The sequence below is a fragment of the Ceratotherium simum genome, chromosome 17 (genome assembly GCF_057802395.1).
Source record: "Ceratotherium simum simum isolate JZ-2026a chromosome 17, ASM5780239v1, whole genome shotgun sequence".
Taxonomy (NCBI): Eukaryota; Metazoa; Chordata; class Mammalia; order Perissodactyla; family Rhinocerotidae; genus Ceratotherium; species Ceratotherium simum.
In genome coordinates, this window is record NC_141916.1 from 1,957,517 (window position 1) to 1,977,493 (window position 19,977).

The 19,977-nt window shown below is 41.5% G+C and overlaps 1 protein-coding gene across 2 annotated transcripts; it reads right to left on the minus strand.

Moving 5' to 3' along the window:
- Positions 1–1,322: 1,322 nt before the first annotated feature.
- On the minus strand, positions 1,323–18,888 carry YEATS4 (YEATS domain containing 4). 2 transcript variants are annotated; one of them, XM_004429400.3, is made up of 7 exons: positions 18,730–18,888; positions 16,345–16,464; positions 13,908–13,974; positions 13,711–13,805; positions 10,829–10,921; positions 10,401–10,488; positions 1,323–1,978 (listed from the first exon to the last, which is right to left on the minus strand). In XM_004429400.3, exons 1-7 carry the CDS (start codon positions 18,778–18,780, stop codon positions 1,809–1,811), a joined length of 684 nt encoding a protein of 227 aa, XP_004429457.1. In that variant the 5' UTR covers positions 18,781–18,888; the 3' UTR covers positions 1,323–1,808. The 2 variants fall into 2 exon arrangements, with proteins under 2 accessions (XP_004429457.1, XP_087298159.1); XM_087442033.1 differs by lacking the exon at positions 18,730–18,888 and adding an exon at positions 17,158–17,684.
- Positions 18,889–19,977: the final 1,089 nt, after the last annotated feature.

The following is a 19,977-nucleotide window of genomic DNA, read 5'->3' on the forward strand; positions in this document are numbered from 1 at the left end:
GGGTAACTAAGCTTAACTGTTTGAGGAACTGCCAAACCATTTTTCAAAGTGGCTGCACCATTTCACATTCCCAACAGCAACATATAAGGGTTCCAATCTCTCCACATCCTCACCAACTTATTTTGTTTAGAATGATAGCCACCCTAGTGGGTGCGAAGTGGTATCATACTGTGGTTCTGATTTGCATTTTCCCAATAACTAATGATGTTGAGCATCTCCTCGTGTGCTTATTGACCATCTGCATTTCTTTGGAGAAATGTTTATTCAATCCTTTGCCCATTTTTAAATTGGGTTTTTTGAGTTAAGAATTTTTTGCAACCTCATGGACGATCCTACTTAGACAAAAGCCAACACAGAAAAAGAGCTGACAGAGGGCAAGACTGAACCATGATGACATATTTCAAACTCTTGTATTCACTCATGCATCAAGTCAGGCTTTAGTTTTATGAACCTATACATTCTTGGGGCTAATCTGGCTAGAATAATGGAAGGATGATCTTCTACGTCAGGGTCATCAAGAAGAATGGGATTTTTTTCCCCCATTAGTTTTTCTGATCTATCCCCAGGCCCTGCCCTATACTATGGGCACTGGGGTAAGAGGTAGAGGAAAGCTGGGTGATGCCTGGCAGAAATAGAAGCGCCACCCCCAATCCCAGAGGACTTCTGGCAGAAATTCCAGACCATAGAGACCTTTGCACAACCACCATAATACTTATAAATATCACAACTTAAAAAATACAGCAACAAAGTAAAAAGTAACCAATCTACCAGGGCAGATACATAAAAAGTACCTTAAAGTGCAAGAGTGGTTAGTTGTGAGTCTACAGAGAAGACAGAATCACTGCCTCAGGTGTGGGCCTGGTGGCCATCTTTGGGAGCTTTGTATTTATGTTCATGCTCCATCTTTTCCCAAATGCTTTCCTACCTATTCTTGTCCCTAGGTTGCCAAGGTGGTTCCACCAACATAGCCTGAGAGATTAAATACTACCGGATGTTCTAGTTAGATGAGTCCAGAAGCAGAGGGCTCACCACGTGGACTTGAACAGGAGGGGCTGAAGAAAAGGCAGTATGTGAAGCGGATGCACAACTGCTTCCTGTGTGTCTCTGGAACATGCATGAGGGATTAAATATTTTTCTATGCGAAAATGAGTGACACTGAAGTAGTTAGGCAGAACAATACTTAAGATCTTTGCCATCAAAGAGTTTCTGTATGTACGAATGCCCATAAGAGATGTCTGGTCACAATATTATGGAGATACATTAATTGTGATGAGAGAGCTCCAAGTGCTTCAAAGAGGAAGAAACACATCAAGAGGCAGAAACAGGGTCCGTAAACTACCTTTATTGAGTGGTTACTGGACACTGGGCACATCGGATACAAAAGAGTTAGGATGGGGGCAGACAAGAACTTATAAAATTAAATATACACTTTAATTTTACCACTAAGTCTAACTACTATGGAAGTATAAAATTTGTACAAGTTACACTTTATAATGAAATCTTGATACCTGTCCAAAAAGATAAGCTATACAAACAACTCAATAAAAAAAACTTTAAATTGTGCTTAACATCATAGAATTACCCTAAAACGGGTTGATAAAATGCCTATACAGCATTCATTCTTATTACACATATATATTTCACATTGAAGACTGCTTGAAAAGTACAAATACCTTGACCCCACTGATGAGAAATCAATGGTCGACAACTACGTGCAGTTCCTTTAAGAAACAGCATTTGCAGTCCACTCCTCCTCTGAAGTTCCTTATTCTCAGTAGAGCTTCCTATTGAGTTCTCTTCAGAATGGTTTATATCTCTTTTGTCTGATCATCTTCTTCAAGTTTCCTAATTTCATTTTTTAAACAATTTATAGTTTCACGACTTGCTTTTAATCTCTCCTTAAGCTCTGCAATTTCGAAGCTTGTTTTTTTTTTTGCAGCTTCTAATTTTTCTCTGGTTTTCACTTCAAGTTCTGCAACTAAGGAAAACATATACTTTTATTAAATTATTTCATTTTTATCACAAGTCTAAGATATGGCACAGAGTAATGAACATGGTATTTCCTATGTCAGTGTTTCCATGACAAAGTGTGGACAACTTAAGATACATAACATTAAACACGGTAGGTGTGAGGGGGGGAGCAGGGGAGAAAGTCTGAACTCCCAAGAGAGGATCTAAGATGTTATCTACAACTGAGAATGAAGTTCTGGCCACTAATATTTTAATTGACAGTTAAGACTTTTTTTTTTCTTTTTGGTGAGAAAGATTGGCCCTGAGCTAACATCTGTTGCCAATCTTCCTCTTTTTGCTGAAGAAGATTGTCCCTGAGCTAACATCTGTGCCAATTTTCCTCTATTTTGTACGTGGGACGCCACCACAGCATGGCTTGATGAGTGGTGCGTAGGTCTGCACCCGGGATTCGAATCTGCGAACCCCAGGCTGCCAAAGCAGGCCTCAAGAGAACTCAACCACTACGCCACCTGACTGGCCCCACACAGTTAATATTTTAAGACATGATGTCCTTGTTTTTCTCCATATACATATTAATTTGGAAATAAGGGGGCATACAATCCAAGAGACATCCAGCTAGTAAGAAGAATTAACTAAATATAGTATTCTTACATTCATGTACAGGTAAAACTTACATAATGAAAATCACACTGTCAAAACAAACATATCTCTTTTTTTCAAAAAAGACAGCAATAACTGTCTAGGTTTGAATTCCATCCCTACCATTTATTAGCTGTGCCACTCTCAGTGAGTTAGTTATTATCTCTATGCTCACTTCCAAAATAGAGATTATAATAGCAAACACCTCATAATATTATTTGAGATTTTAAATGAATTAATGTATATTAAGTATCTAGACACTGTCTGGTACATAAAAAGCCATATTATGACAGAGGAACATTAAATATTTAAAACATTCTAGGGGGCTACATAACAAATTACTAAGCAAAATATCATTACTGAAAAATAGGATACGTTTATTTAAATATTCCACTCATTTTACAAAGAAAAATGCCTACTTTCCCCCAACATTTCCACCTTGTGGACATTTCAGGCAATTGCTGCTGACTATTAAAGCATAGTTGTACTTTTGCTAATATAAGATGACTACTAACTGGAAGCAGCACAGTTTGGGGGAAGAAAACCTCAAAAAACCCAACCTCTGAAATCAGAAAGACTTGAGTTCAAATACCCCCTTGGCCTCTTGTTAGCTGAATGCTGATATCACTAAGCTTCCCTCAATCTCTTTTTTCTATATGATACAGTTAAAACTTTGTATTTCTCAGAGGATTTATGAGGATTAAGCAATATATATAAAGCATCTAGACATTAAAAACATGCAGTAATGTTTCCTTGTTTTGCTTATTGCTGGTGATTTTCTTTTCGTGATACATTTTGTAACACACGTAAATTTTCATACTGCCAAAACAATCCATATTTTTCTTTGTAATTTCTTTCATTGCTTTTATTTTTAAAATTATTTTTGAAAATAGGTACTACACACACGATACAAAATTAAAAGGCTGGGGGGCCGGCCCCATGGCTTAGCGGTTAAGTGCGCTCGATCCACTACTGGCGGCCCGGGTTGGATCCTGGGTGTGCACAGATGCACTGCTTGTCAGGCCATGCTGAGGTGGCATCCCACATACAGCAACTAGAAGGATGTGCAACTATGACATACAACTATCTACTGGGGCTTTGGGGAAAAAAAAAAGGGGGGAGGGGATTGGCAATAGATGTTAGCTCAGAGCCGGTCTTCCTCAGCAAAAAGAGGAGGATTAGCATGGATGTTAGCTCGGGGCTGATCTTCCTCACAAAAAAAAAAAAAAACAAATTAAAAGGCTGAAAGTGCAGATAATGAAAAACTGTTTCCTCCCACCCCTGCCCCCCACCACCGAGACAATCACTATTAGGTTTTTGCCAGAAATAATCTGTTCATAGACAAGCACACATCTAGGTGTTATTTCTTCTCTTTGCCCCCAAAACAAGTGGTGTCATACTACACACACTGCTCTGCACCTTGCTGTTTCACTTCACACTATATCTGAAAGCTCATCCATATCACAGATTCATCCTTTTGTCTCATTCTTTTAATGGCGGCAGAGGACCTCACTGAATGGACATACATAATTGATTAATCTGTCCCCTTTGATGTACAGAGTATTTCCGTTTTTTCTATTACAAACAATGCTATAATGTGTATGTGCAGCAGGATAAATTCCTACAAGCAGAATTGTTAGGTGGAAGGATACAGGCACTTGTAATTTTGGAAGAATGCCAAGTGACTCTTACTAGGTTCTATTACTTTATAATCTCACTAGCAACATTATGTATATTTCCCTACTGCATCAACTTTTGGGTCTTAGTTGATCTGAAAGGTTAGAAACGGTATTTCAGAGTTGTTTTTTTTTGTGAGGAAGATCAGCCCTGAGCTAACATCCATGCCAATCCTCCTCTTTTGTTTTGCTGAGGAAGACTGGCCCTGAGCTAACATCTATTGCCAATCCTCCTCCTTTTTTCCCCCTTTTTCTCCCCAAGGCCCCAGTAGATAGTTGTATGTGATAGTTGCACATCCTTCTAGTTGCTGTATGTGGGACGCCGCCTCAGCGTGGCCAGACCAGCGGTGCGTAGGTGTGTGCCCAGGAACCGAACCTGGGCCGCCAGTAGCAGAGCTTGAGCACTTAACTGCTAAGCCACAGGGCCAGCCCCGCTCAGAGTAGTTTTAATTTGCATTTCTCTTCTTATTACTGAGGCTGACTAATCTTTTTATAAGTGTAGGAAACATTTCTCCCTTCCTTTTTATGAATTGTCTGTTTTTCCTTTACTCATTTTTCTATCAGGTTATTGGCCTTTTTTTAATTGAGGTATAACTGACATAATGATTTAATATTTGTATATATTGCAAAATGATCACACAGTAAGTATGGTTAACACGTCACCATGACATAGTTAAAAATTTTTTTTATCGTGCAGAAAACTTTTAAGATCTACTCTCAGCAACCTTCAACTATATAATACAGTATTATTAACTACGGTTGCCATGCTGTACATTACATCCCCAGGACTTAATTATTTTATAACTGGAAGTTTGTCCTTTTGACCCCTCTTCACCCATTTGACCCCCACTCCTACCCCTTCTCTGGCAGCCACCAATCTGTTCTCTGTGAGTTTGGTGTTTTTTGTTTTTTTAAGATTCCATATATAAGCGAGATCATACATTATTTGTCTTTCTCTGACTTTTTTCACTTAGCATGATGCCCTCAAAGTTCATCCATGTCACAAATGGCAAGATTTCCTTTTTTAATGGCAGAATAATATTCTATTGCACACACACACATATATATATACATACATACACACACACACATTTTATCCATTCATCCATCGATGGGGACACTTAGGTTGTTTTCATATCTTGGCTATTGCAAATAATGCAGCAATGAACATGGGGGTGCATATATCTTTTTGAATTAGTGTTTTCATTTTCTTCAGATAAACACCCAGAAGTGGAACTGCTGGATCATAAGCAATTTCTATTTTTAATTTTTTGAGGAACCTCCATACCGTTTTCCATAGTGGCTATACCAGTTTACATACCCACTAGCAGTGCACAAGGGTTCCCTTTTCTCCACATCCTCACCAACACTTGTTTCTCGTCTTTTTGATAACAACCATTCTAACAGGTGAGAGGTGATCTCGCACTGTGGTTTCGATTTGCACTTCCCTGATGATTAATGATGCTGAGCACATTTTCATGTACCTGTTGACCATTTGTATGTCTTCTTTGGAAAAATGTTCAGGTCTTTTGCCCATTTTTTAATTGAACTGTTTGCTTTTTTTTTTTTTGCTATTGAGTTGTATGAGTTCTTTATATATTTTGGATAGTAACCCCTTATCAGATATATGATTTGCAAATATTTTCTCCCATTCGGTAGGCTGCCTTTTCATTTTGCTGATGGTTTCCTTTGCTGTGCAGGAGCTTTTTATTTATTGGCCTTTCTTACTGACGTGTAGGAGCTCTTTATAGAGAAACTAGTCATTTGTGATTACGAGTACAATATTTATTCACGGCTGTGTCTCTCTAGATTTTGTTTACAGTGCTTTTTTTTTTTTCTTTTTGTGAGGAGGACCAGCCCTGAGCTAACATCCAATGCCAATCCTCCTCTTTTTTGCTGAGGAAGACTGGCCCTGGGCTAACATCTGTGCCCATCTTCCTCTACTTTATACGGGACGCCGCCACAGCATGGCTTGACAAGCAGTGCGTTGGTGAACGCCCGGGATCCGAACCAGCGAACCCCGGGCCGCCGCAGCGGAGCGCGCGCACTTAACTGCTTGCGCCACCGGGCCGGACCCTGTTTACAGTGCTTTTTATCTGCAGAGATTTTTATTCCCTTGCTCCCTCTCTCCACATAATTAAAAAGCACATACTCAGTGACAGGCTCTTTGTCAGATGCTGAGCTACAGGGTCATGAGGTCATCAGAGGAACTATGAGAGCAGATTGGATTCATACCAAGGGAAAGGGTGTGTGTCTATCAGGAGGGCTTCCTGGTAGTAGTGAAATCTGCACTGAGTTTTAAGGAACAAGAGAGGAATTACGTAGAGGATGCTGACACACAGGACCTGGAAACAGCACGCACACACGTTTGGGGAACAACGAGGAGTCCTGACGACTGTACAGGCAGTCCGACATCGAGTCAGAAGACCTGCTCTGACTCTTTGGTCAGAAGGATAGCCTTCACTGCAGGTGGAGATTCTTGTTGTCTGATTTAGTCAGTACACTTTATTTCTGACAAACCCTAAGACTGCAAAGGGCAGGATATATGTGGAAGAAGACCTAGGTTACTTGACAATGAGATCCTGGAGGAAAACACTTGAAAACTTCTTGTAGCCTGTTCCAGTTTTCTGCTTCCTATATATTAAATGCCTCTGTAAAAAAGACAAATTTCTGTTTTTAATTTCCCAGTGAAGCCTCAATTTAGAGGAAATCAATCCAAAGGAGAATTGTTATTTTTGCAGAACCAGGATAACTCACTGGTTAGGAGCACAGATCATAAGGCTTTTACACAGAGACAGAACAGCTTGTTGGTTACGAGTACAGCCTCTGGTTTACAGCCCGGCTCTGCTGGGTCATGTGGGGCAAGTTATCAAATCTCCCTGTGCTCTAGGGTCATTCCCTACAAAATGTGGCTAACAGCAGCACCTTCCTCTTATGGGTACTCAATAAGTGAAGAAATGTGAAGACTCGTCTAGCACACAGTAAGTTCTCATTAAGTCTTCACTATCATTTAATTATTCCCTACAGAAGCAATTATTACTATTAAAATCTAGATCATTAGTGCTTAAGTAAATTTCCACGGGTTTACTAGTAGAAATATCTTTATAAACTTTTAATATGCTTCACAATGAGCAACCTCTATCCTGAATATTACTCTATCTAAAAATATTACTAAGTTTTTAGAGTCTAAGTTCTGAGGACTGCCTGGGATCAAGTCCTGGCTCCACCACTAACTAGTTGTGTTAACTTGGGCAAATTTCTTAACCTCCCTATGCCTCAGTTTCCTTTTCTATATGGGTTACCCAATCAAGTTATTCTAAATTTAAATGAGTTTATACATGTACAGATTTAGAAGAGTACAAATAGTAAGCAGTCCATAAAACTAACTGATATCTTATTGTTACCCAAATATGGAGTATAATGCCCTCAAATTGGTAAAAGTATATATATCTGTTTTAGGCCTTTGATTAATATTCCCAAATTACTTTCCTAAAAGGCTAAAGCAATTTATACTCACAAAAACAATTCATGAAAATGTAGGCTTTACCACATCCTTAATAGGTATAACTAGTAAAGATTCCTTTTGTTAATTTGATAAAAATATAGCCACCCATAATTGTTTGGTTTGCATTTTTAAAATTCCTACTGGGGCCAAATATTTTCCCATTTTATTTACTAGGCATCTATTCTTTCATCTGTCTGTCCATGTCTTTTGTCCATTTATCAATTGAGGTTTACATTTTTTTCTACTTTATTTATCTATTTTAGGATTTTTGAGGTATTAATCCTTTGTCATATTTTCCACACATTTATTTTTCTTCTTTGCCCTTTTGAAATGCAGAAGTTAAATATTTTTTACAAAATCAAGTTTGTCTTTCTTTTAATGTGATGTCTTCTAACATCTCAAATTCTTCCCTAGCCAGGATAGTCATTTCTCTATTATTTTAAACAACAGGTTGAATTACTTTAAAAAAACATTCAACTATCTTTAATTAAACTGAAATTTGTTTTGGTAAATGCTATGAAGCAATGACCTAAATTAACTTTTCCTCCCAAAAGCTTACCAATTGTGCCAATACTATTTGTGCAATTATATTTTTCTTCCTTATTGATTTCATACTGTTAAGAAAATAAACTGAAGATAATAGAAAACATAATTTACTGATAAAAGCTTCCCAAGGTTATATAGCTCCATACATAAGCTTTAACACATCCAAATAAATTTATAGAAAAGCCTTTTAAAATCTATTATTTGTATCTACTTACTATACACAAATGAATTAACAATATTAGTTTTGTTGAAAACACAAAAACGTTGCCACTTGAATTTTGAAAAGGGAAGTTTCCTCTATGAACTGGGCACATTTCATCATATGGGAGAAAGAAGATCTATAACGGAGAGGAAATGACCAATAACAAATTAAAATAGCATATTAGGGGGCCGGCCCCGTGGCTTAGCGGTTAAGTGCACGCACTCTGCTACTGGAGGCCCAAGTTCGGATCCTGGGCGCACACTGATGCACTGCTTGTCCAGCCATGCTGAGGCCGCGTCCCACATACAGCAACCAGAAGGATGTGCAACTATGACATACAACTATCTACTGGGGCCTTGGGGAGAAAAAGGGGAAAAAAGGAGGAGGATTGGCAATAGATGTTAGCTCAGAGCCCGTCTTCCTCAGCAAAAAGAGGAGGATTGGCATGGATGTTAGCTCAGGGCTGATCTTTCTCACCAAAATAAATAAATAAATAAAACCTTTAAAAAAAAAATAAAAAATAAAATAGCATATTAGTAGTGCTTTTACCTTTTCAAAGTGATCATACACATATCTTTTTTTACATTCATAACTAAGTAGGCCAGGTAAATATTTCTGCAGATGTAGAAAGTGAAGCATCAGAATTTTAAACAAGTGTGATTTTAAATTTTAAATGACTACCAAGGGGCAAAATTATCATTTGTATTCAGATCTTTTAACTCCTCATCATGGGTTTAATGAAAATACAAACACAACACTGCTAGAACCACTGATGGTGAAACAGCCCCCTTTCTCCCCATCCCCCCTCCTTCTTCTACTGGTCACTTCTTTCAGCCGACACATACACTGGTTCATTCCCCCTGGAAAACACGACCCTCTCAACCCCATATCCCGCTTCTGCTACTGCTTCAAGGGCCCACACTTCCTTTACAGCCCAGCTCCAGAACAGGCTCCACAGCACCTGTCTCCAGCTTCCCTCACCTCACTCTCTCCTGGCCCACTTCAACTATCCTGTGTCCTTACTGTTCTCCTTCAACCAGTCCTGCTCCCGTCCTCAAGGACCTCCCCCTTGCTATCCCCCGTTTCTGGCTCTTATCTTCCTGACCTATTGGCAGTACTGGACACAGCTAATGACTATCTCTTGATATACTTTCTTTACTTGGCTTTAGGACAACCTAGAACAATGCCTGGCATAGAACTGGTGCTCCATATATAATGTAAGCAAATGAATGCAAGATCAAAGGAACAACTGAATGAACGGTGACATAAAAATCAACTCAGGGGTGGCAAACAGGTTTCGTCTTGAGTGTCAACTGCAAATGACTGGAGTAGCTGCATAGAGTGATGCATAGCGGGGTTTCTGAGGGAAAACATCCTGATTATCAACACGGCATGCCGGTATTCACCACCCCAGCATTAATCTGAAACCATGTAGAATGACATAGGTTTAAAAAAAAGAGATAAACTAGTTCACAGTACACACAAGTACAATTATATTCTCGAGGTTCTTCGCACAAATTTTGTTAGCAAAAACTAGTAAACAGAAAATGATTGAGTGACAGGTTAAACAAGATTAATGAAAAGCTATGCTTAAATGTAATTAGGGAATAAAAAACAATATTTCAGAGAATGTGAGAGGCTGTCTTTTACCTTTTTAAAAGTAGGCCTACTTTGGGAGCAATTTAAAACATCCCTCTTACACGCTCTATGGTGATACATATTTTGTTTTTTAACTCCTAAAAATTTATCTATCCATATATAAAACATTAGAAAAAAATTTAATAGTCACTAATGACACAATCCTTTCACCATTACAGAATACCTTATTTTTCAGGATTAATTAGGAATTCTTGATACTCACATTCTGTTTCATGCTTATAGGCTCCTAATGTTAGCTGACGAGATGTTGTTAATAACTGTTGCATCATTGCTGTTGGGTCCTGAAATATCTAATGGGATAGAATGAAAAAAAAAGGCCAATAACGTCCAAGTTCTACAACTTAAAATGCTTTTAAAATTCTCATTACAGGGACCGGCCCCGTGGCACAGCGGTTAAGTGCACACGCTCCGCTGCTGGCAACCCAGGTTCGGATCCCAGGCACTCACCGATGCACCGCTTGTCAGGCGGCGTCCCATATAAAGTAGAGGAAGATGGCCACGGATGTTAGTCCAGGGCCAGTCTTCCTCAGCAAAAAGAGGAAGATTGGTATGGATGTTAGCTCAGAGCTGATCTTCCTCCCACACACACAAAAAATAAATAAATAAAATTTCATTATAAAATTTTCTTACCATTTCATCATAGAACTCTGAAACCACTGTCTTTTTTCCCAGCATTGCATTGGTGTCTGATTGAAACAGCTTTAATAAATGATATAGGGTTACCTGTGAAATAAAAACAGACATCACACCTGTGAATGGTTTTCATCATCACTGTGACACACTGTCATTTCTGTAACTGAATTAGAGGCTAGAAGTAGCAAACACATCAAATTCACGAGTTTGTCTCAACTACCACTTAGTGTGACAAATTGCCAACTCTCTGTACTGTTATTTCCCCATTAGGTATCACCATCCATCCATATCTACTTAACAGGATGCTCTGAAGAGTGTAAGTTAGGATCTCCTAAAGCACCACTAGAGAGTGACTATGTATACCAATAACACAAGATACAGCTATGGAAATTGAACTGGGAAATCGTTAAGGCATGAATTCTTTTACTTACACAAGTGAAACTAGATTAACTATGACAGTTATTCTGCGAAGACTAAAGTTTACGAATTTACTGTGGGGAAAAAAAGATCTGATACTATTTTTGTTTTCCATCCAAAAGGAATGACCAATACTAAAATGCTCAGTGAGGGCCAGCCAGTTTCTTTGGTGATCTATAAGACTATTATATAAGTAACATAATAAACAATAAAAAGTTAGTGATAATTCACTTTTGGCAAGAGCAACGGGTCTTCAAAATACTTAAAAACAGGTGCAGGAAGACATCAAAGGAAAAGCTTTGCAGCACAACGTGTGACTACTTGAGCAAAATAAAACCTAGCTGGCAAACGTCAGAGTTCACGCTGAAGTTGCAGAAAACAATTCACAGGCCTCAAAGAATTTTCCAAAAAGTTAGCTAAAATCATTATAAGGAGCATACATCATATGCCATAGTTTAAATAAACCTTCACATGATCTATTTTCTGTAAGAGCCAACTACGGAAAAAGTATAATGGTTTCATTATACTAGAAGAACACTACAACACTTTTTAGGGAATAAAATTGAAGTCTATGTAGATCTACATGGAAACCCATTCAATGAATTAATCACAGAGAAGTGCAAAGGATCACACTGCCCTACTTTTCCAAGACTGGACTTGGAGAGCTGTCTCTTAATGAGGTTACATGATATAGTAATTTCTTTTAGAGATATATTTTCCAACTAAGGGTGAAGCGGGGGAACAGATGAGGAGACAGACAGGTAAGACAGCACATTCTCAAAATAAAAATGAATTCAAAGCAATCTTACAAAGTTAAAGAGAGCTTCTGCTCCAGTAACATTACCAACTTCTCCTTCTCCCTCTCTCTCAACACCTGCTGAATTCTGTGCTCTATTCTCCTGAATAGACTATTCTCATTAATTTCTGTGCTCTATTCTCCCGAATAGACTATTCTCATTAAGGATAGCAGCAGTGTCTCATCTTTGTATCCTAACCCTTGAACAGTACCTTGAAGATAATGGATATTTAATAATTTCTTGCCAGATAGAATATAACGTCTGTGAAAGTATTTCAGAAGAACAAGAATGGTAGGAGAGCTGGAAACCTTATCACATGGAAAATATTTAAATGAGCTATGGATGTTTATTCAGGAGAAAACTAATGTAGGAACAGTTATCACTAAAAAGTTCAAGGAAGCGTAACATAAAGTAGAGCTTTCTTACCACTAGAACTACCCCAAACCTGAAGAGGATGACACAAGTCAACATTCTCCACACTGGAGATATGCAAGCCCAAACTGGATCCTCATTTGAGAGACTGCCTAAGGGAATTCCTACATGGGAAGAGCACGGCTGATATCCATGGGCACCCAAATCACCTGGGTGCTGGCCCCCCTCCAAGCCTACTGAATCAGACTTGCAGGGGAGCCAGCGGGCAGGAGTTTGAATTTTTAAAAGACACCTCAGGTATTTCTGGTGCAGCCAGTTAGGAACTCATTCTCTGAACCACTGGCCCAGGTGATAGTCAACTTCTGTAAAAGCAAATATATAGTTTTAAAAACACAATCTGATAATTAAAATGTAAATGTTTGGTGTTAAAGGAATGCACTGAATTTAACAAGATAAAAATTAATGGTGATAAACCTTAAGGTCCTGAAACTGGAGCCACAACCCAGCCACACAAACATGGAATGAGAGAGCTATACTCAGTTGTGACCCCATGGGTTTAAAAATAAAAAAGGCTTAGTGTTTTTATCAAAAGAAAGAGTGATGGAAAGAGTGTGAGGTCTGAAAGCAATACTTGGGTTCAAAAACTAGCTCTGCCACAATTAATCGTTTCTGAGCGCGTGCTTGATCTCTGAGCCTTAGTATCCTCATCTCTAAAATGACTACATCACCAACCTCACAAAGTTGCTGAGGGATCAAAGTGAAAGCTTTGAGGGACTTTTCACATGATCAAGCAACAATCTGATAAGAGATCAAAAGATGAAAAAGTCAGCGGTTATAAATAAGGATTCACGAGTAAGATATTAAGTAAAGCTGCTAGTACTGATGGCAGCTTGAAAAAGCAAAAAGACGGTTTCTAAGGCTTTTAACTATAAAAAATTGAATACTCCCATTTCAGACAGCATATAGACTCAACCTGTTTATCACTAATAACCAAATAATACTAATGAAGCTTAAACTTTTTTTGCTCTAGTAGACATATGATTTCCATGGTTTCCTTCCAACAAATGTTCACATTATACTCTTTCTTTCCATACTTGAAAAATAAGAGAGTTTTGAAAGGCACTTTACTTAAAAATGGAAAACTTTAACTCATGGCAAGATATGCCACGCCATAGCTTACATAAAGTACGTCTAATGAAAATGTCAACATATAATGAGCTATTCATCAAGTACTGTTAGTTTCACGATTACTAAAAAGTCCATGTTATATCTGCAAAGATTAACATTACTCACAGGTCTTTCATTAGGATCAATGAAAAATATTTTGATGATTATTTCGAATTCACCCCATCCTGTTTCAGTAATTTCATATGGAGGCTTAGTAACAACTGACGAGAGAGAAAAAAATAAAACAATTGTAAATTGTAAATTACTGATTCAGTTTCCTCTTTTTAAATTTGTATATTATGAATCAAAAAACTGTACTGTACCTCTTAAAGGATTACCATAGCTTTCATGTAATTTAAATTGGATTTTCTTCACATATGCTGACATATCCTAAAACACAGTGGAATTAATTAGTTCCATCTACATATAAAAAGTAGGAGAGAAATACACTGAGCATATGTACCTAATTTTATAAAATACACTTCCCTTCAAATTTTGTGGAATACAATTTTCTAAAAAACGTGAATTATACATGGGAGGTTTGTTTTTTACTTTAAACAAAGGAGGTCTGTGAATTCTGATTTTTCCATAAAAACAATACGACACTCAATATTTTTTATAGAAATAACCATATAAACCAAACCAAATGTAAGAACTAATCAACTTCAAAGAACAAAGCTAAGGTCAAGTAAACTAAGCAACCCAGAACTGTTGGATATAAAACTCCTCCTTTTCTTAAATTTATTTTGAAGCACAGGAGCACATTCATTAGTTATGACACATAGAAGAGCTCCTCCTGGTAAAGGTGGCCTTTTTCAAAAATAATTCATTATAGAAAAATAGGAAAATGCAAAACAGTAAGTCATACTCAATAGTAATGTTTATTAATCTTTTTATTTGCTTTCAGGAATTTTTCACGTGATTATCTAAATAGATATATATTTTTAAAAATTGGGATCATCCTGTAATGATATATTAATATCCACTTTCATCACTTAACATTATATTGCAAACATTTTTCCTGAGGCAGATCTTCATAAGCATCTTTGAAGACTCTTTTGGGAATACTTTCCTTCATTTTTTTAAAAAATATGAGTGACTACCAATATTAGGTACCAGATGCTATAATGGTAAATAATAGGGTCTTGCCCTTGGGATTTCAGTGTGGAGGAGGGAGCAGTCAAGAAAACCAGCATTTCAATGTCACGTGTTATGAGGGCATTAAGTACACATCCATAGGAGGGACACCTAATTTAGTCCTCGGCGAACATGAAAGTAGTTCTAAAGAAAATGACACCTTAAGACCTAAGGGAACAACACGAATGGAGTGGGTGGGGAGGAATGAGCAAAGAGGTTTAAGAATAATTGTGTATTGGTAGAATGTAGGGTATAAGGAAATGATGAGACAAGCACAGACAAGGGATAAGGCTGCAGAGACAGGATAGGGAAAGATCATGGCAGGCTTTCCAAAACATGATAGCTTTAATTTTATTATGAAAGCAATAGGTAGTCATTGAAGGTTTTTTTTTTTTAATAACAGCTTAATTGAGACATAATTCACATACCACACAACTCACCCCTCTAAAGTGAACCATTCAATGGTTTTCAGTATATTCAGAGAGTTGTACAACCATCACCACAATCAATTTTAGAACATTTTTACCAAACAGAAAGAAACTCGATACCCACTAGGACTCACACCCTAATCCCTCTTCCTCCCACCCACCAGCAACCACTCATCTCTTTTCTCTGTGTATGGATTTGCCTATTCCGCACATGTTATAAACATGGAATCACATAATCTGTGGCCTTTTGTGTTTGGCTTCTTTCACTCAGCATGTTTCCAAGTTTCATCCATGTGGTAGCAGCATATAACAGTACTTTATTTCTTTTTTTTTTTTTTGTGAGGAGATCAGCCCTGTGCTACCATCTGTTGCCAATCCTCCTCTTTTTTTGCTGAGGAAGATTGGCCCTGAGCTAACATCCGTGCCCATCTTCCTCCACTTTACATGGGATGCCAAGCAGTGCGTCGGTGCACGCCTGGGATCCGAACCGGCGAACCCCGAGCCTCCGCAGCAGAGTGCGCGCACTTAACCACTTGCGCCACCAGGCCGGCCGCCAGTACTTTATTTCTTTTTATCTAATAACATTCCATTGTATGGATACACCACATTTTATCTATCCATTAGTCAGCTGACAGACATTTGAGTTGTTTCCATTTTTTGGCTATAATAATAACGCTGCTATGACCAATCATATACAAGTTTTTGGGTGGACTTTGGAGGATTTTAAATAGAGAAATAGTTTATTCATTCAATAAGCATCTGGTGAACACCTACTATGTACTGGCTGCGTTCCAGGTACTAGAGATTCAGCCCCAAAACACAATTACCAGCAGGCATACAGCAGATTTGTCTCTCATATGCTCTGACGGTCTTATCACCAATGATCACTTACAAAGTATTAACTGCTATTCCTGAAACAACTGATTAAATACCACGGTAACTTAAGAAATGGTGTTTGGAAGATGTACTGTGTTTATAGTACAGTTCTTATTACTGTAATTTAATTTTAATTAGAAAACATTTTTGGAAAATTGATTTCTACTAAGAATTATATGAAGATGACAGCTCTCATTGTATTATTTCAATTTTTTGGGTAACACTTCTACAGTGTGCCAATTTTATAATCAGAAAGTTACTATAAAAAATAATTTATTTTCAAGCAAAACAAACCACAGCTTCAAAAACAAGTGCCTACCTCATTTCTGTATGGTTTCACATATACTGTCCACTGATGGGTGTGCCCGTCTTCCTCTCTTTTCTTTCCAAAATACCGAGCAACATTACCATAAACTATTGGTTTAACAATAGTAACCCCCTAAAAGAAAAATAATTTAAACACCAATTAATATTTTATCATGACCCAAATAAACAGAATGAGAGCTCTGAAAGCTTGTTTTAAGGAATGGCAGACAGTCCAATAACCTCTATAGAGTTTGGTTATAACATGGATTTCTCTCAACACTTCAGACACATTCTCATTTCATATTAACACCAAATAACACCAGATTACAATGTTCCCACTTTGAAAATGTCTACTTAAATGATGTAAAATACTTTGAGAGGTTTTTTTATTCTTTGGTGAGGAAGACTGTCCCTGAGCTAACATCTGTGCCAGTCCTCTATTTTGCAGGTAGGACGCAGCCACAGCATGGCTTGAGGAGCGGTGCCTATGGCTGCCCCGGGGCTCCAAACCTGCGAACCCAGGGCCTCGAAAGCGGAGAACACGACCTTAATCACTATGCCACCGGGCCAGCCCCGAGAGTTTTTTTTTTTTTTTTTTTAAGAAATACAAAAGGCGCTTTATTTACACACTTTAAAACTAGGCTCCAGAAAAAAATCGCCAACTTTGACGGCCATCACCCGATGGTAGCAGCTTGCCGCAGTGTTTCCCAAAGCACAGTACAAATATTAAAGGCAGTTTGTGATACGATTTCAGGTAGAATAAGAGAAATCATTTTTTATTTCACTGCTTATAAGTTTACTTTTATCAGTATCAGAAGAACCATACCATAACTAGCAGCTGAAATCCACAATGTCAAAATATTAACGTTCACGAAGGGGCCTGTAAAAGCCGAATGCATTTAAATAAAAACGTTGACTATCACAGCTGGGTTCAGACAGTGGCGCTTGAATGGCACGTTGGCTACGTCCGTGCTCGGTCCTGAGACGGAGACAGCCGGCTCTCATCAGCTCTGTGAGCCCTTAAGAGCAAGGGCCGGGAGCGCGGGCAGACGCGACGGGAAGGAGAGAGAACATCTCACGTGAAGAGAAAACGCTGAACGCCGCACGTGAATCAGACCCGCTGCTCAACAGCACGAACGCATCTGAAGGACAAGGAGCAAGATACGCCACGCGTGCAAGTGCCGTGCCGAGCTCACCAACGCTTACCGAGACCGGGGAAAAGCAGCGGGCAGACGGAAACGCTTCCGATCGCGGCTGGATAACTAACAGCGCAATCCAACGCCCGACAGCGTGACGTGAGCTCGGAAGGCGGCCCGCAGTGTGGACCAAAGCTCAAATCGGGCAGTGGCCGCCGACGCTCCCGCGGCGGGCACCGGGGGCCCAGGGCCAGCGCCGAGGGGGCGTGCGACCGCCCGCAGCCGCCGCGGGCCGCAGGGGCCTGCAGAGCCGGCAGCGACGAAACGCTCCTCCGTCAACCGACTCCCTGCCCGGACGCGACGTTTCCCAACTGGAAAACGCGCCCAGAGGAGCGCGTAACGCTCAGCGAGGGACGGGCAGTCCCCGACCGTCACGCTCTACGGGGCAGACCACCTCAAGTCCCCGGGACTCAAACGGACAGCCTCAGGATCCAACGCGACGACAACAGAGTGCTGCACCCGCGCCACGAGTGGACGTTCCACCCTCGGTGAGTCTCCTGTCAGTCCAGCACCTTCCCCGAAGCCCGGACGAGGTGCGTGTAGAGGAAGCTTCGGGCGCCACGACCTTGCCCTGCCTCCCCTCCCATCAAACCTCGGCGGCTGCCGTTCTCAAGAACGCCCACTCTACACGTGGCCCCGGGACACCCTGCGCCACAGGTCTCTACGCCGTGTGACTAAAACAACGGGAAACGACGCCACATCATAAGGACTCCAGAAACCCCACGGACGAGCGAGGCCGACGCGGACCGGGTGACCTGTGTAAAGAAAGGCGTCCCTCCGCCACAGGCAAACCCAGACGCGCACAAGCCGCCGGTGTAGCGGGAACGGCCGGCCGCGCCCTGACGACCGCGCCGGCGTGGCTCACGGCGGGCAACGGCCGCGGCGGCCCCGGGTCAGGCGGGAGGCAGGGCCGCGGCCCGAGCGCCCCGCCGCCCCTGCCCCCGCAGGTCTCGCGGCCCCGCCCACCCCGGTCCCGCCCCGCGGCCGCCCGGACACCGCTGTGTGTGGCGCGGCACCGGACCGCAGCGGGGCGTGTCGGCCTCGGCGGCGCGGGCGGGCGCAGGCCCCCTGCCGGCCCGGGTCGCCCCCGCGTCCACGCCCGCCCTGCCCCCGCGACGGGGGACCGACGACGAAGCCCGCCTCTCCGCCGGGGCCCGCGCTCGACCCCGGACGGCGCGAGGGCCGCGCGGGCGGGCACCGACCTTCACTCTCCCGCCGGAGTCAGGCCCAAATTCGGCCATTCTCTTGAACATATTGTCCCACGGAAGAAGCCGCCGCCGCCAGGGAAAGAGCCGGGCCGGGCGGGTGGCCGCTGCCCTCAGACCCCGCTCCTCCGCGGGCCCAGGCGCCGGCGTGCGGCCGAGGGAGGAGCGGTCAGCGCGCGCGGCCGCGCCCCGGAAGTCGGCCGCGCGGAGGGCGGGGCGGAAGTGGGCGGTGTCGACGACGTGCGCAGGCGCCAAGAGCGCTCGCACACTGCGCACGCGCGCGCTGCGCCGGGGGGTACTGGCGTGGGCCGCAGGGTCTGCCGGAACGGGGGTGTCTGGTTGGCCGCTCGGGCGCCAGGCCTCTTGGCTCTTGGCTTTTGCAGCCAACGTCGTCATCGCCTGGCGTCCCGAGTCTGAAGTCAAAGTCAAGAAGCCTCCTTGCCCTCCACAGCCGTCGCTGCCCTCCCCCTCCTCGTGCCCCCCACCCTTCTCGCGCTCTCCTCGGTAGGGGCCGAGGTCCCTCACGGACACGGGCCGCCCTCCGTTGCCCGTCGGTGCCGCTGATGGCCGCGGCGCCGAATGAAGGGACTCCAACGGGATTGACGGTCCGGGGTTCGGGTCCGCGCCCTCCTGCCGGCGCGGTTCGTGTCCTGGTCAGCGAACCGGAGTGGACGCCGTAGGTAGCCCCATTGGATGGACCACCTCGAAAATACGGGAGGAAAATTAATTCCCACTTATATTCCGTACCAGCCAACATTCACCCAAATGTGTGAGCAGGATAGAGGTGATTTCAGACAGGCCACGTACCCAAAAAAGTATGAGACCTAAAGTTTGGGAGTTGAACTAAGATGGATACACAAAAAACCGAGCAAATTTAAGAATCACGCGGTTATCAGCTCTGGGGAAAATGCAATCTTGTATAAGAGAAGGAAGTAATTGTATTTCTGGTTATGTAAATGCCGAGTATTGCTCTAAAACAATAATATAATTACATTGGAAGAATGGGCTTTGGGGTAGGATGCCCTGTGTGACGGAGATGGGGGAGGAGGAAATAGACCTTAATCCTTAACTTCTGTAGTGGGAAGTCAATATCCTAAAATGGAAAAACCAAGAAGGACCGATGTAAGTCTAATACTTAAAAGCATGGAAGTAAATATAAAAATATTAACGTTAAGCTAAGAGTAGAAAGTGGTTGCATGTGAAGGGGGAGAATTAGGGAGATACATCTTTTTTCTTTCTTTAGTG